Source organism: Bufo gargarizans, chromosome 2, assembly GCF_014858855.1.
Source record: "Bufo gargarizans isolate SCDJY-AF-19 chromosome 2, ASM1485885v1, whole genome shotgun sequence".
Lineage (NCBI taxonomy): Eukaryota > Metazoa > Chordata > Amphibia > Anura > Bufonidae > Bufo > Bufo gargarizans.
The window spans coordinates 274,290,226-274,306,924 of NC_058081.1; the positions used below are offsets into that span (position 1 = coordinate 274,290,226).

At 38.5% G+C, this 16,699-nt stretch overlaps 1 protein-coding gene across 1 annotated transcript in view; it reads right to left on the reverse strand.

The window, feature by feature from the left end:
• Positions 1 to 306: 306 nt before the first annotated feature.
• The window catches only part of CAV1 (caveolin 1), a 58,894-nt gene continuing 42,501 nt past the window's right edge, over positions 307 to 16,699 (reverse strand). The window contains exon 3 of the mRNA XM_044280297.1: positions 307 to 5,185. Coding sequence (XP_044136232.1) covers positions 4,844 to 5,185 — 342 coding nt within the window. The 3' untranslated portion in view covers positions 307 to 4,843. The remainder of the gene's footprint in view (positions 5,186 to 16,699) is intronic.

Genomic DNA, 16,699 nt, shown 5'->3' on the forward strand with positions numbered 1-16,699 from the left:
TTTAAAAGGCTTTTTAGAGGAGCATTTAAAAAGTTTCCTTTCATAAAGACATCGAAAGTAAGTCCTGTACAACATTGCCTTATATGTAGATTTTGCTCCGTGTCTTCTCCTGTGTGTAACACTTGCTTTGGGTTATTAAAACTAAACCTTTTGTTAACATAACTCAACCAGTCCCAACATGACCATCAGGTAGCCTTCTGTGTATACTGTGAATTATGGAAGTGCAGCTCCCAACCCATGGAACAAATCATGCTGACATTTTTAGGTGATGTGTTTCCATACATTTATCAAATAACTTACTCTAAACACGTTAAACCTTTTATTGTGCACATCTATCCTTGTACATTGATACATGCAGTATGTGTTACATTGTACATAGCGCTATGTTTCAATCAGCAATGCCTTTACATTGAAAGTAAGTACATGTAAGCTTACATGACATTTGAGTACATTATAGTTTTCCAGAAGTCACTTGTCATAGTGTAGCAAAAAAACATCCTTGTGTAGTGATGAAGAAGTTTTATATCCAGTATATCTATCAGAAGCAAATCACAATTCATCTTTACATACCGCTCGTGCTGGAAGAACAGATTGGACATCACAGAACATCTTTATGGGGTTCCTTAGGACTCTGAAACTCCACTTTTTATTTAGCCCTTAAGCGGAGGGCAGAGTACCACGTTGTTAAGGTGTGTGCAGACGTATACATGCCTGTCCATATATGTATCTATATATGAATGGTGCCCATACACTTTGCTGTAGGGATATTTGTATTGAAAAATAAACACATCTATATAACGTATGTGACACCGGCTTATAGGCTGACTAGCAATACAGAGTGCACAAATGAAGTTTTATTTCTCTCCACACTAAAATAAATAACTCCTTACCGTATGTCATCAATAAGGATAAGAATGAATAAGCCACCATTGATTATGGTATGTCAAGTTGATTATAAGGGCATACTAGATTTGCCACCATATTCTGACATCTTTTATGAAGCTTCTTTAACATTTGCAGCACAGCCTCTCGGGCGGGCTGTTCCAGGATAGAATGCCAGGGATTGGCCAGACAAAAACGGTTGCGTGCAACTTTTTATCTGGCCAAATCTGCCGATAGGAGCCAGACCCAATTATAGTTAATAGGACTGGCTGCATTCCGGTAACATTCGGCAATTTCAGATCTGAGAACTCTAGCAGGCTGTTCTCTGCCGCAACAGCCAGGCAGAATGCCGTGCCACAAATGTGAAACTAGCCTTTACTGTCTTGTACAAGAAAAACACAGATTTACAAAATGCATTGGGAGAGGTAATACATTTTTATAAACAAGTAGAATTTTTTTGTGCAAGCCCTTTTTGTACCAAGTTTCGTTGGAATTTTTGCCACTTTTCTGAAAGGCAGAAGTGACATGGGTGAGGCTTAGAAGAAGGGGCATAGCCTCCAGAGACTCAACAGACACTAATGTGAATTATAACTGAAATATATGCCAGCTCACAGCTAGCAAAGATTTCACTTTCTGCCACATAGACGGCCAGAGATGGGCCCCTTAATAAACTAGGCAAATCTCACTCCAGCGCAAAGCAGATCACATCTAGTGTATGAAATGCCATTCTTGATATATTCTCTCCACAATTCAACCTCATCTATGAAAACTATTAGAGACAAAGGGGGAAATTGATCATTGCTTTCACATCACTATTATGGTGTTGAAAAGTTAGAAATTATGAGACATTCCATATTTGCACCAGAATTTGTGACTTTTTGACCTACTTAACACTTTTCCAAAGTGGTAAGAAAAAGAGTGGGGCCTAGAGGGAGGGTTGGACGTTCCCATAGCCCACACGATTTACTATAATTCATGCCAAAAACTGGCATAAGCTACAGCCCGTCTACACCAGCTCCTTGCTATGGAAAACGTTGAGTTTGTTCTGCACTAGTTTTTGTATGAGACCATTTGCTCATTTTGTTGTAAAATGTTGATGTACTTATATGTGTGTGGTGTTTATGTCTATAAAAAGACAGATAACTGACCTTAGCATGCTCTAAGCCTACACAAGCACATAAAGAAGTAATACATGACAATTTAGAGAAACCAAGGCCTACATTTCAAAACATTAGCTAAGTCTTGCTGAGATCAGGTGTTTCTCCAGTTACTCCTTACCAAAAGAATACAAGCTGTGATTTATAAAGATGACCTTTTGCAATCTGTTTCTAAGGATTCACTGAGACCCAACTGATGAGACTGTGACATGGCAAATCTCAACAAGACTCAACCTATGTTTTAATAGTATAGAGAGAGAAGCTGAAAAATGAAAGTGCAGCTTTTATTAGAAAGCATCCACTATTCTGTAAAGGTTTAACTGCTAGTTAAATTCTAGTTCTGTCTAGTGTGATAAAGCCAACTGCTGATGCAAAAATATATACAGGAAGTACTGGTCCTTACTTATGATAGCAAGTGCAGGTCAACAGCGAAGCAGCGGTCCATAGCGGCCAATTAGGTTGATTTCTTCTAGTATACCCTAGGGCTGTGATGGCTAACCTCCAGCACTTCAGCTGTGGTAAAACTACGACTCCCAAGATGTACTAATGTAATTGTAATGATGTAATAATAGCATAATATAGGCTTATATCGTGCCCTTACTAGGGCCCCAATCTTAGCATCAATGGGCCACATCACCGAGCACATCAAAAGGAGCTATGATGCGGTTTGTTTAAATGAGCAGACCCATGGTCAGGATTTGTAGTCATAATACAGTGTAGAAATGCACCTGTATTAAGGACCTGTGGCCCCATGTTCCAGCCCGTGGTCAAGGCCGGGAGTTGGATAGACAAAAACCATAGTGTGCAGTGTTATTTGTCTGCCCAGGTAGTGACCAGTGGGCATTCCGGTACCGTCCAGCAATGCTGGATCTAGAGACCTCCGGCAGCCTATGTCTAAGCACATTCGAAATTTATTGAAATCTAATTAGTTGATGTGGGAAACATCCCCGCGTTTAGTTTGCATAGCGTGTTATATATTCTGCTATTACTTCTGTTTGCTTGCTAACGAAGAGTACAAAACTTACTATCACTGCCATGTAGGTTAACTATAACTGTTATTCATATTCCTAACTTTGTATGAGCAGCTAAAGTGGAAGACACTTCACATTTCTAAAGGCTACCCCTACAGTTCACAGCTACCCCCCTTCATAAAGAATCATGATGGCATGATTGGTGGCTGACATATTATATCAAAACATATTACCTTACTAAAACCCTTTTACCCATCAAAGTCTTATAGGCACATGGTAACAAAGTAACCAAAAATTGAATGTTTTATTGTAATCAGCCATTACATATTTCTATTATTTATTTTTATTTTGTTATTTTGCACTTAAAATGTCTGCCCTGGATATGCTGCTGTTCATATGACAGTTTTTATAGATGCTTATAGACCAAGAAATCAATGAGATATACAATGAGTTTTTATGTGTTTTGATAAAAATCTTGACAGTCAGCTCACATTGAAGCAGCATACATCATAGACATAATAAAAACTTTAGTATATATAGTGTAAGAGTAGCACAAACACACTAAATCAGTCCCTAGTAGTGAATCTTCAGTAGACAGAAGGGCACAGTCTTCTTGTTTAGGTGTATTAGTAATGGAAGCACCTCAGCTTGCACCTTGCACACATAACATGACTTACAGGCAGTCGGTATTTCACCCACTCATGTGAATATATGTTTTATGTACATTTAGTTCACTTTATATTCCATAATAGTAAAACATGTAATTGTGTTCAAGGCAAAAGTGAATGAATGTAAATCTTTGGAATAACACACCATGTAAAGTCCACTATAGTATACTGTTGTAGATGGCATATGTTGGTGTTAGTATTATCGTAAATATCAGCCAGAGACAGGCTTTAATTTGAAGCCACTGATTTCATAAATATCCTGCACCATGAAATACATTTCAGGTTAATTCTTTACAGTGTATGATGGTCATAGCAAAATATACATTTTTATAAATGCCATAGACTCTCACAAAGTACATAATATCTGCATAAAAAGACATTCTAGAAAAAGAGTGGTGGGACATGGAACGGCAGAAGAGGGCTAGAATTGTCTAGTTTTCAAAAGCAGGTACTGAAACATCCAATAACTGATAGTTACCTTATAATTTGAAAAATGTTAAATAGCTAATAGAAAATTTGTATTAATAAGCAGGTATTGCATTCATCAGTGTTTCATATATGTATCACAGGACCACTGTTGAGTATTCTCATAAAACTCTTCTTTGGTGACACTGAAAGATCAGCCATACTGTATGTAACCTTGTAGCAAGATTCCATGCTTTAGGGACTTGACAAAAGCCGAACAGATCAAAACTAGTCCCGAAATCATGAAGGAACCCTCTGAATTACAGTATACAGAATTCAGTAACAAAATATAGCTATATACATTTGTTGACCTTTTCCAATAGCTTAGTTTTTTTTCCCTCAAAAATTATTTCAAGGAATAATCTTAAAACTAGTGTTGCTCATCTAAACTGCAGAATATTTTCACCTAGTAATCCATTTACCATAAAACCAACTCTTTTGTAACATAATTATGATTGTAACATGTAAGCATGTCATATAATATGTGTATAAAAGAGAAAAAACTGTATGTCACACAGCGCCAACAAAATGATTCATATGGCTGATAACAGCTTCTTTCAAAAAAATCTTCTATGAGGAAACAAACTTGCCCAAGGGGACACTTGAGTGACACTCTTTGATCTTATATCAGTGCTCATAAAATGTTGATGATTTTAAAACTTACACATAAATTCTGATTATCTGCACTTTTTAGTGTCACTTATATTTCTTTGCGTAGAGAAATTTGAACAAAGCTGAACATCTTGCCGATTGCTTCAAACAATGGGTCGCAAAACGTGTGGATGAAGATTGAGTAGACCCGGCTGATGCATTGAATTTCGATCAGATAGCTTTTTATGCATGGCACAACAGCCCAGATATGGAGGAATGACAGAATGGCAAAGTAGATGCCCCAGATTAGTGCCAGTGGAATGCCAAAGATTGCAGACAGCAAGCGGTAGAACCAGTATTTTGTCACAGTGAAGGTGGTGAAGCTTGCCTTCCAGATGCCATCAAAACTGTGTGTTCCCTCTGGTTCAGCGATGACATCTTCAAAATCAATCTAAATCATGGAAAAGTTAAGTATTAAATACAAAAAGAAACTGAACATCATAGCATGCAATATTTTAGACTTTCCAATAAATTGGTTATGTGCATATTTTGTATGGCTTCAATAGATGGAAAAAATTAAGCAAATATTTTTGACAAAAAAAAATTACGGCTCCTATGCAGAACTGTGTGTCTCCATGGCTACAACATAATGTCTTCCAATTTCCTCATTTCTACATAAAGAATAAAAGGGGGCAATACAACAAAGCAACACATGGCAGCAGGATTATGCACTGAACTACTTGTTTTTATTCCGTAACTATGGCACAAGTCAACGAACTACATAGAACCTGAATAGCTAACACAGTAGAAGACTTCTAAACCAGAGTATTTGCAGGTTTCTAAACATCCATTGCGCAAGGGTACTCCTTTGCTTCAAATCAGTAAACCGATTCAAATGAATTGTTGGTTAATTGATCATTTTGAAGGCTTATAAGATATATTAGTTCCTATGTTTCTTAAACTTACTTTGCCTACTGCCCAATGTAAGTCTAATACACAAAGGAATGACATTAGCTAAGATGATGTAGACTTACATTTAAGAAGTCCAATTTTCAAGAAGAGTCCAAGGCACCGCCAAATGAAGTATAAGCTGCTTTATTTGAAGCACATGAACCATAGAACACCAGCATTTCAGCTTGGGAAAGTCCTGTATGCTGAAACGTTGTTGTCTGTGGCTTATGTACATCAAATACAGTAGGCTAAATTTCATCTCGTGTATGTTGGATTTCCTCAGAGTATTTATGTGGCACCCACCCCCAAAGTAACCTGGTATACATGTTATCCATTCGGATATTACATTAAGGAAGTTTCATTATACCACTGGTTGTGAATATTCACTGAAAGGGTTTGGGAGCCTACAGCAGAAATAACTCATCTTTTTCAGATTATACTTCATGAAGCAGTTATTTATTATTTTACATCAGTTTGAGATGTCTAGTAGCTATAAAACATTATTTGCACCAGGAGATATGTTAATCTAGAAGTTTAGTCTTAGCGCCAGTAACAGAACTCTAGCTTTCTTACAGTAAAGTAACATTTTATTTCGACATAGGAGTAAATACAATATCCGTTGATAATGTTAACACATCCAAACTATTCACATTGTGTTCACATTTTACTCTAGTGAGAACTATTTCAAAGGTTACAAAATTGCCTATCAAAATTATACAGCAGAAAATCATTAAATTTGTATAGCCATAATAATCTGCAAAGTTAGCTTCATCTGATATTAAATAAGTAAATCTATATTGCGAATAAAATTGCAAATAAGCCGCTGTTACACATGGGAGCTACTTTCTCCAGCAAATGACTTTCCATCCAATTTTTTTAGCTACATTTCTGATAGACCGCTCCAGAATTTACATATATATTTTCCTCCCATCAAATCCTTAGTTTGATAATATTATTCATGATGAATTACGGAAATGAGTATCCTTCAGTTAGTTAACGAAGATGGTCTAAGGGCCTCACCTCAATCAGCATAGGTAGTAAGTCATATGTAATCAGAATGAGACCACGCGTTTTGCCCATCAGCAATGCAAGGGATCTTACTAAAATTATTTAAGTTTGATGGAGAAACCGAACAGTATAAAACAAGCTGCTATATTGGTTAAGGAAGCTGTCATTTCCTTGGAATGACATCAAAGGGATTCTTAGATGAATTATTTCTCAGAATTGCTACTGATGTTTTATTAGTAAGAAAGTTTTACATTTTTCAATTTATTAAAAAATCCCTAATAATATTCAGACACGACGGGCCATCCGAAATGTCATCTGCATTTTAATATCCACTTAATGGAGCGGAGTAAGTCATTTCCAAAAATATATAAATAAAAACTTATATTTACTCTAGTAGTGATTTCTAAATTATCCACTCAGCCCATCTGTACAGAATATTTAGTGACTGTGCGTCCGTTGTAAAAATTAGTTTATGTTTGGAGTAAGTCAATTTTTCGGGAATTATTCAAGGTTGACAATCATGTACCATGACATGCAAGGCCATTCAAAACCATGTATTATGAGTAATTATAAAGTATATTCAAATATCACCAGAAAGTCTAGTTGATATTTGTGTCAGTCAATGGAAACTAAAGATCTTCAATTGGCTTCAAATTGAATTCCATATATCTTGTCTACAAGCAGAAGCATAAAAATCTGCTGCATTATTTTAAAATAATTAGGTCATTTTATAATAATTCTCCTTTAGGTCCAAGGACATGTTTCCAGGTTTATGTTTTTCCATCATATTTATGTTGTACAAGTCATCTTTACATACTGAAGTTAGTGCGAGATTTACTTTACAAGCCTACAGTTGACAGGGCATTCTAGGAGTTGTAGTTTTGCAACAGCTGGAGGGCCGCAGGGTGAGCATCCCTTTAGTAGACCAACTGTGGCAATCAATGGAGAGCTGTGGATCCAGGTAAGGTTCAGGGCTGGTTCCTGCTTTCCTAGGGCTGCCTTCTCACAGCTTACCAAGCACAGAGTTGTATATTTATAGAGGTTGTGCTTGGTATCACGCTCAGCCCCATTCACTTCTATAGTGCTGATGCCAAGCACAGCCGCTATAAAGTGTATGATACTGGATTTGGTAAGCTGAAAAAAGGCAGCAATGCTCACAAGAGCGCTGATGTCTTCTCAAACAGCTGATCGGCGGCTGACCCCCACTCATCAGATGCTGATGACCTATCCTAAGAATAGGTCATCAGTATCAAAATCTTGGTAATCAAAATAAAGGTAAACCTTTAATGAATTACTAGTTATTTTATTACATTCATAGGCTACAGGTTGACAACTTTATGCAGATGTACCCTCCCACATTTTTCTCTCTCTTCAGTCAGTACCAAGCAATGTATAGAAGTGCTGTGTGCCTGCCTATGCATGCTCACATCTGTTATCACTGGAATAAACTGAATAAAGAACTGTCATTAAAGGGATAATCATAGCACAATAATTTTCTCATATATCCAAGATACATGAGGAGATCACATTGGTGAAGTCTATGATCTTAGACCGCCAATAGAGTTCTCTAGCACTGTTTATTGATTTCTATTGCTGAACATTGGATCTAAGATGTCAAGCACCCTTGAATAACAGTCTGCTTTGAATGGTTTGGTTGGATTATCTCTTTAACCAGGTGATTTCATCACCAATAGAGTTTGACTTCTATGACTATATCTACTGTATGCCATACATTGCACTTGTGTACACTGCTTGGTACCCACTAGAGATAAAGTAGGATATGGAATGAGAGGACAGGGATATTTTGCTATACAGTCCTCATATGTTACACCACTGTATAAGCTAAACACTTCTACCTTATCACTGAAACGTTACAGATTACATTGTGGCACAAACCCAGGAATTGTCTGAATATGTGCAGCAAGGGATGAGGAAACAGAAGAAGACTTAGACATAGTCATAACTGGAGCTGTTTTCCTATTCTAGACAATTGCTGGCTGTTGATGAAACGAACTAGAAAGCTTTGACTGCCGTAACCAATTATTTCCCCCTGTTCTGTTTATATGTGCACAAGTGAGAGCTTTTTTGTCCTCTCATATGTCACTTTCATCTCATTGTAAGCTGACATTCAAGAGAAGACCGGGCAACGTCCATCCTTTCTTAGTATAAATCACTCAGCTGGAAGCATAGTTTAGTTTATTAGAAAATACCAAGGGCTGTTTCCCTTCATATTAGCCAACCGCCACAATTGGGTTGACTATACATGTGGTAGTGTATGCATACAATGCTGTACCGTCTTTAAGTGTTATATTTAGGCTTCAATGTTTTCTGCAGTGGAAGTGATACCTGCATATTGGAAAACATTACAAGAGGTTTCCGTGGGTCCTTCAAGACATCTCCTTTGACTTCAATTGGGAGTAACCTTGCTATGTTTTGCTTTCTTCTGAATGAACATGACAAGAAGATTGTTGAACTAAGGCCTCATTTACATTTGGAAGAGAACTACATGGACCCAATAATACAGTATGTTGAGATATGTGGATTTGATGATCATCATTGGCAGTGCTCTTTTTGGACAAGCATTTTGATGAAACGCCTCACTTGAATGCGGCATGCATGAATAAAACGCTATTTAGTATGCTTTTTTTTAATGTAGCGTCCAATACAGAGAAAAAACACAGAGGTACCAAAGGGAATCTGTATTATAAGGCATGATCACAGCTTACCTCCCCCCCTGCTTGTGCAGTGACCTCTTCACCGGTCACAGAGCATGCACAAAACACTCTCCCATAAAAGACAATGAGAAATCTCCTGACTACATGTTCCTATCAACTGTATGGCTGCTGTAAAGCATATGTCTAAATGCTTTGAACAATACTATTCTGAGGTTGTGTAGACTGTATTCCCCAAAACAGCACGACTGTTGGAGCATAAATCTGCTCCTCTAAACATGACACTTTTCATTGTTCACTGCGAGTGGCTGAGAACATTGATTGAACATGTCACACTTGGCTGCAGCTGAAGGCTAAAAAAGTTGATTGAGCCAAAGAAAGTGGCAGGGGACCTTCATACATGTTTTTGCTGAATTACGCTGTTCCATTACATATACATAACTTTCTATTAATAATTCTGTTGAGCACTGAATCAGAAATAACTGTAGTTTCATCTAACTATGGCTCTGGTTCCAAACATACATTACAATCAATGTCACATGAATCCTTGTAAGTTCCTTTAAAGGAGCTAATGAGTTGTGAAATATTTTCTCTTCATTATGATGTGAAACCATCTGGTCTGTAACTAGAACAGAACATCAGTAAAAACCCTTCCCATCATCACAGATCAGACACTTCCATCTTATTACTCCCCACTCACAGATCTGGCCTGAATCCTAAAAATAAATGCCGGGCCATGGGAAAAATGTCAAGCCACCTTAACATCACGTTCAAATGTACTCAGTTCAGTACATCATAAACATTGCTTAACAAGTGGTGATTAAATTATATATATACTGTGTATATATATATATATATATATATATATATTGTAAGAAGGTACAAGGAATCATCGTGGAAGATAGGTATGTGTCACTGAGGTTCCTGGCCTCGGTGGAGTAAGAGACAGTTTTCATGTGTCAGCAGCAGTTGCTGTGTGATGTCTTGCTATCTAGTATGGCTGTAAATAGATGATCCGGGACGGCTCCTACTGGGAGTAGTCAAAGTGCTGGGTGGGTGACTACTCCCCATGGTCCAGGCCGGGTTTTGACAGGTTTTGAAACTCTGCTGAGATCTGAGGCCTATGTGTGGGCTGAAAGCTGAAGACAGTGGGTCGGGCGAGCAGGCCACCTAAAGACTGCAGGTGGACTTTCTGAGGCTGAGCATTCAGCTGGGTGTGGATTAAACACTCAGGATCAAAGGTGAATGTTTTTCTGTATGAACTGTTTTGGGTGTGAACTAACACCAATACTGAAAATGGACTGTCATACTGTGAACCTGCAACTAGTGTGAATAAACACTGCAGTTTTTGAGTTACAAACATGTCTTTGTCTCTATACTGCACCCGCTTGTCTATACTGCACCCGCTTGAGCGAATCCCCACAATATATAAATATATATATTTTTTATATATATATATATATATATATATATACATATATCTTATATATATAAAAATTAGTTTCTGTCTGTCTGTTTTTATGTGCGACCAAACGACTGGACCGATCTTCACCAAATTTGGCACACAGGTACAGATGTAGCAGGGTTAACACACAAACTCTTAACTCAAATTTCCTAACTCATTGCGTTATCTTGAAACAAAAGCCATTTAAAATCAATTGAAGGTGTTTGCTTAACGCATTTAGTTTCGATAACACGTCTCATAAAGCATGTGTGTTAACTCTACTACATTTGTACATCAGGAGTCCGGGAAGGATCAGGTCTCAGGAGTCCAGGATAGATCAGGTCTCAGCTCTCTAGGACGTACCGTTCCTGAGATATTCCCAAAAAATTACCTGCATTAGCCAATACAAGCCTGCAAGTCTTTCTCTTCAAATCCCAACTGCCATACACATGGTCACATGTCCCTTATCAGACAATAGAACCTCACAGGCCCTTAATCTCCACATACACACAGTTTTACTCCAGGTTTCTATAACAACCTAGCCATTTTTCTTCACTGCTGTAGGTTAGCTTTAGGCTAGGGCTACACGACGACAATAAGTTGCAACTACACTACTACATGCATCAATCTTGGATGGATTTTTTGCGACTGTTGTGTCGCAGTCGCAGCATGTTGCATGTCGCAGTACGACACCATAGCCTATCATCATACAAATTGTTGAGTGACATTGGTACGATAAAATGTCACGCGACACATCGTCATGTAATCCTAGCCTTAAAGGGGAGGTCACTGTTAAGGGGGCAGGGGCTACTATTAAAGGGGCAGCTGCTGTGGATGTCACTGTTAAGGGGGCAGAGGCCACTATTTAAGGGGCAGCTGCTGTGGAGGTCACTGTTAAAGGGATGAGCACTGTGGAGGTCACTGTTAAAGAGGAATTCACTGTGGATGTTACTGTTAAGGGGGCAGGCCACTGTGTAAGTCACTGTTAAAGGGGCAGGCACAGTGGCGGTCACTGTTAAGGGGGCAGGGGCCACTGTTAAAGGGGCAGCTGCTGTGGTGGTCACTGTTAAGTCAGCAGGGTACTGTGAGGTCACTGTTAAGGGAGCGGGGTATTGTGGAGGTCATTGTTAAGGGAGTGGGGGACTGTGGCAGTCACTGTTAAAGGGACGGGTGCTGTGGAGGTCTCTGTTAATGGAGCAGGGAACAGTGGAGGTCACCGATAAGGAGACAGTCCCTTATGGAGATCACTGTTAAGGTGCAGGGTGTTGTACAGGTCACCGTTGAGGGGGGGGACCCTGAGGAGGTCAATGCCAAGGGAGTGGGGTCCTGTGAAACTCACTATTAAAGGGGCAGGCTGCTGTGAAGGTCAAAGTTAAGGGGATGGGCTGCTGCGGAGGTCCAATTTTAAGGAGGTGGGGCACTGTGGGTGGGTCAGTGTTAAGGGGTGAGGGGCTGTAGAGTTCACTGGGGGATACTGCTGATATCTTTTAACGACACACAAACATTAAATGAAATATATATAATATATATGCAAAGCCGGGTCCTTATGCTAGTATATATATATATATCACTAGTGTTGGGCGAGCATGCTCAGCCGAACACCAGTTTCGGCTCGGCCAAATATCGCGTGTGCTCGATGCCTGAGTCAGTGCAATTAAATCTAATTTAGCCCCAATTTCTGAAAAGTTTCCGGCTGGATTCGAACTCACAACCTTCTACATTTTAGCCAAGAATGTTAACCACTACACTATAGAGCTGCATCGCCAGTTACAAAAAAAGTATTTTTTAGTATTAAGTATTTTAAGTATTAAGTATTTTTTAGTATTAAGTATTCCTATACAGCAGAAGTCTCTTTTTTTTTTTAAGTAACTGGTCATGCAGCTCTATAGTGTAGTGGTTAACATTCTTGGCTGTAATGTAGAAGGTTGTGAGGTCGAATCCCACCAGAAACTTTTCAGAAATAGAGGCTAAATTAGATTTAAATACACTGGGTGTCCCCAAGCACTGACTCCATATATGGACATAGCTATATATGGAGTCAGAGCAGGGACCCCTAAGCTGAACTAGAGTCCCAACACCCTCCCCTTTTCAGAGCAGGGGGTGCGTGGTTTAATGCTTGGGTTCTCCCATTAACTTCCATTGTGCTTGGGTGCTCTGTAGAGCACCCGAGTATCGGGAAGTGTTCTGTATGAGCACTTTGGTGCTCGACCAACACTATACGGATGGAGTAGAGTTAGCACTCCTGATTTCTGAGTTGTGTTATCTAATCTAAGCAAACACCTTCAATGGCTTTTTTTTTGTAAATTCTTTATTTTGAGAGAATTTTTCATAATCAAATAAACATTGATACATACACTCTTGATCAAGTACAGTTGATACAAAAGAATATATGCGGCATCACATATAAGGCACATTCTGCAATTTCAAGTAATTTGTACAAAAATATACTATTTTCAAGCATTTGGGGAGAAAGAATAAAGAGTTATCCAAACATAGCCAGCGTACTTGTGTAAACCAGCGATGCACTTACATTTTCTGTAAAAACTCAGGTGCACTAATAAGGGGATAACTATAAATGAGATCGCACTTATATAGCAGAAGTCTTGGCAGGTGTCTCCACGAGAGTTATGTATCGTAAAAAACAAGAAAGTAAAATAGTGCAAGTAAAACAAAGACAAACGAGAAACAGGGTCATCATATAGTAATTAGGCCTTCCTTGTTGGTAGCTAGAAAGGCATATAGTTTGAGATTTTACGGGCTAGCATTCTTGACAAGTATGGGCTATAAAGGCGACAGAGTTTATACTCCTGGCGCCTACAATTGCATAAAAGTGGAAGTAACAGTACAAGAGGCATAAGTAGGGTAGCTAAAATATCTGAGACATCCATAGTTTCTAGAGTACCACCCTATGTTTGTGTTTCTATTTTATGGAAATCTAACCAGGGTTGCCACGTTGCCAAAAAGGCTCCTCTGCATCCTCTAACCCATCCCACCATTTTCTCCATGAGACAAATTTGGTGAACCCTGTCCATCCATTCACTCAGAGTAGGAGGTTCTAAATCTCGCCAATATGGCTTTCGTCTCAAGATAACGCAATGAGTTAAGAAATTTGAGTTAAGAGCTGCAGTGCTAACCCTGCTACATCTGTATATCACCTGCTTACATTACTTCTCATTTGTTTCATCTTGTTTTAGACTTGTAGTCTTGCAGTTCAATGGTAAATGAAAAGACGTCCAAGGTCTTGTGAGCAATAGATTTAAAGGTCTGATTGTAAATGTCATGTTAAGCAAACAATAGAATAAGAAGTGGATCTAAATTAATATGGAAAAAAATCTTTCACTCCAAACTAGGATAAAGTTTATGCCAACCATCCACAGCTTTGTCAGGCAGTGTACGCAAAGCAGAGCTCTTGATTATAACAGCTAAATATTAGGATGGAGACGGCCACTAGTATGTTTGTAATTTGAATTGCCTCTACTCACGTGCGTTTGTCCACCGCACGTCATTAATGTCCTACAAATCCCAGGATAAGCTCTTTTGAATCTTACAAATCATGGAAATTATTTATTCAATCAATTTCTTTAGGTTCAGCTATGTATAAATGGGTTCAACTGGCTAATTTGACAAAATGGCAGCTAAAGAGCATGAAGTTGATATTATTTAGATTCTACAATAAATCTTGTGTTTCACATCTTCTTTAAATAATCTGCATGGTTGACATTACGTGTCCTCAAACTGTAGATGGTAATACAGATTATTCACTATACCATAGCCATATCAGATATCCATTTGACATCATACTCATCTTTTTGCTCTAGCCGGGGGATGTTCCTTTGTTCCTTAAATGTTATCGACTTGTTTTTGTTGTTTTTGTGTAACTGAACTTGAATGATATATAAAATGGCATGCACCAATGTGAATGTGGTTCTAGAAGGTTAAATGTGCATGTTTAGTTCTATACAACAGATTTCATTTCTGCTGATGCTCATCTTACGGAAAGGAGAAAAGGTATCAACTGAAAAATCCACCATGAACAATCCATTTCTCCTTTGAGAATTGACAACTGAGGAGCACCTAAGCTTGTTTCTGAATTTAGACGAAAAAGACAGTATAAGCACAAAAAGGAAAGTTACTCATTGGGGATATTGGTGACTTTTCTATGGCTAGGCTAGGCAGCATGTGTGGCCTTCAGTGGGTGACACCACTGGATTTCTTTCACATGCATCATTGGAATGATCCCCAATAAGAAAGTCGCTAGCTATAAAGTATCTTTTTGCATTACATATAAATCAACTGGGGGATTTTACAACAACCAGTCCACAAAGAAAGAGGTTCCATGGAAGTAGAATCTAATAAATGGTTAGGAATAGAACCTGGGCATGATATGTGATGGAAGCTGATTTCCCATGATCATGGTGAATATTGTTGTATAAACTGGTTTTATGGACAAAACATTTATTTAAAACTGCTAATAGAGCTGTTAACAACAACACTCACCTCATCGATCCCTCACCTCAACATCTAGGCTGCACGGTCCCATGGCACTCTCTGCCTTCTGGTCCAACAATGATGCCACGACAAAGGGACATGTGACTTCTGAAGCTAATCACTGGCTGTAGCAGATAACCACTAAACTTAGTGATTGGCTGCAGTGGTTACACGTGTCATCACTGAACCTGGAACCAGACAGTACTGTTATAGGACCTGCGGAGGATCTGTGAGGTGAGTATTGCTTATTATATTCCTAAACAGCACTATTAGCAGTTAGAAACATAATTGAAAAAACCTTTAATATATGTTGTAGCATGGTCAAGCTGACCATAGGATGCATTTTTCCGTGCAATCCTTGGTTGTTTATTATTCTAGGACAGACAATTTACTGTGTTTCTCAAACATTGCCTATGATCTGTAAGTGCCACATTCATTCCTAATCGTCTTTCATACGGGATGAAACACTTTCACCTTAAGCTGTTCTGGAATGTTCCTCCTTTCTACTCTAGATTAGAAGTTTATCAGTAGACAAGCACAGCGGGAAAAGTCTTCCAATGTTTTCATAAATAATATTTTTCTTAGCAACAATGAGAAATGATGGAAGAGGTTTACTGAAATGGATCCTTAATACAGCAGGGGCGTGCTAGGCCTGCAGAAATAAAAGACTAATCAATATGTGTAGGCTCCCTTTTAGAGATAAGGCAAATTCTGAACATTTAAAAGCTTGTCCATTTGCAGATTACTAAATGTATGTTGCAGAAAGACGTTTTTCTTATTTAGGACAATGAAGGATCCCTAGTTTTCTTCCATTGATTTAAATAGCATACAGCAAATTCTGTTCCTTAACCCCTTTCAGACAGAGACAGTTTTCACGTTCCTGACAGAGCCTAATTTTGCAAATGTGATGTATCATTTTAAGTGGTAATAACTTTGGAATGCCTTTACTTATCTAGAGGATTCTGAGATTGTTTTTTTTTTTTTTTTTTTTTCATGATACATTGTACTTCACATTAGTTGTAAATCTGGGTCAATATATTACCTATTATTATTATTTTGAAAAAAATCCTAAATTTACAGAAACTTTGCCTCATAGGCATCCATAGCTGCTAGACCCGGAGACCTTTGTAAGCCCTTCGGTTGACATACCAACCATCGGCGCTTAGATCAGCACTGACCGCCGCATCTAAGAGGTTAAACCTCCAGAATCAGTGTTTTCCACAATGCTTGCAGAATCTGGCTGATGGTATCAGCTGTTCTGATCGAGTGAGCACAACTTCTGTGCTTATTTGATTAGTGCTCTGTACATATATGGGGAATGCAGGAACTCCATTACTGTCTGGAAGGAGTTAAAGTGAATTTGTCCCCAGCTTTATGTTGCCCTATCTTAGGGATGCATAAA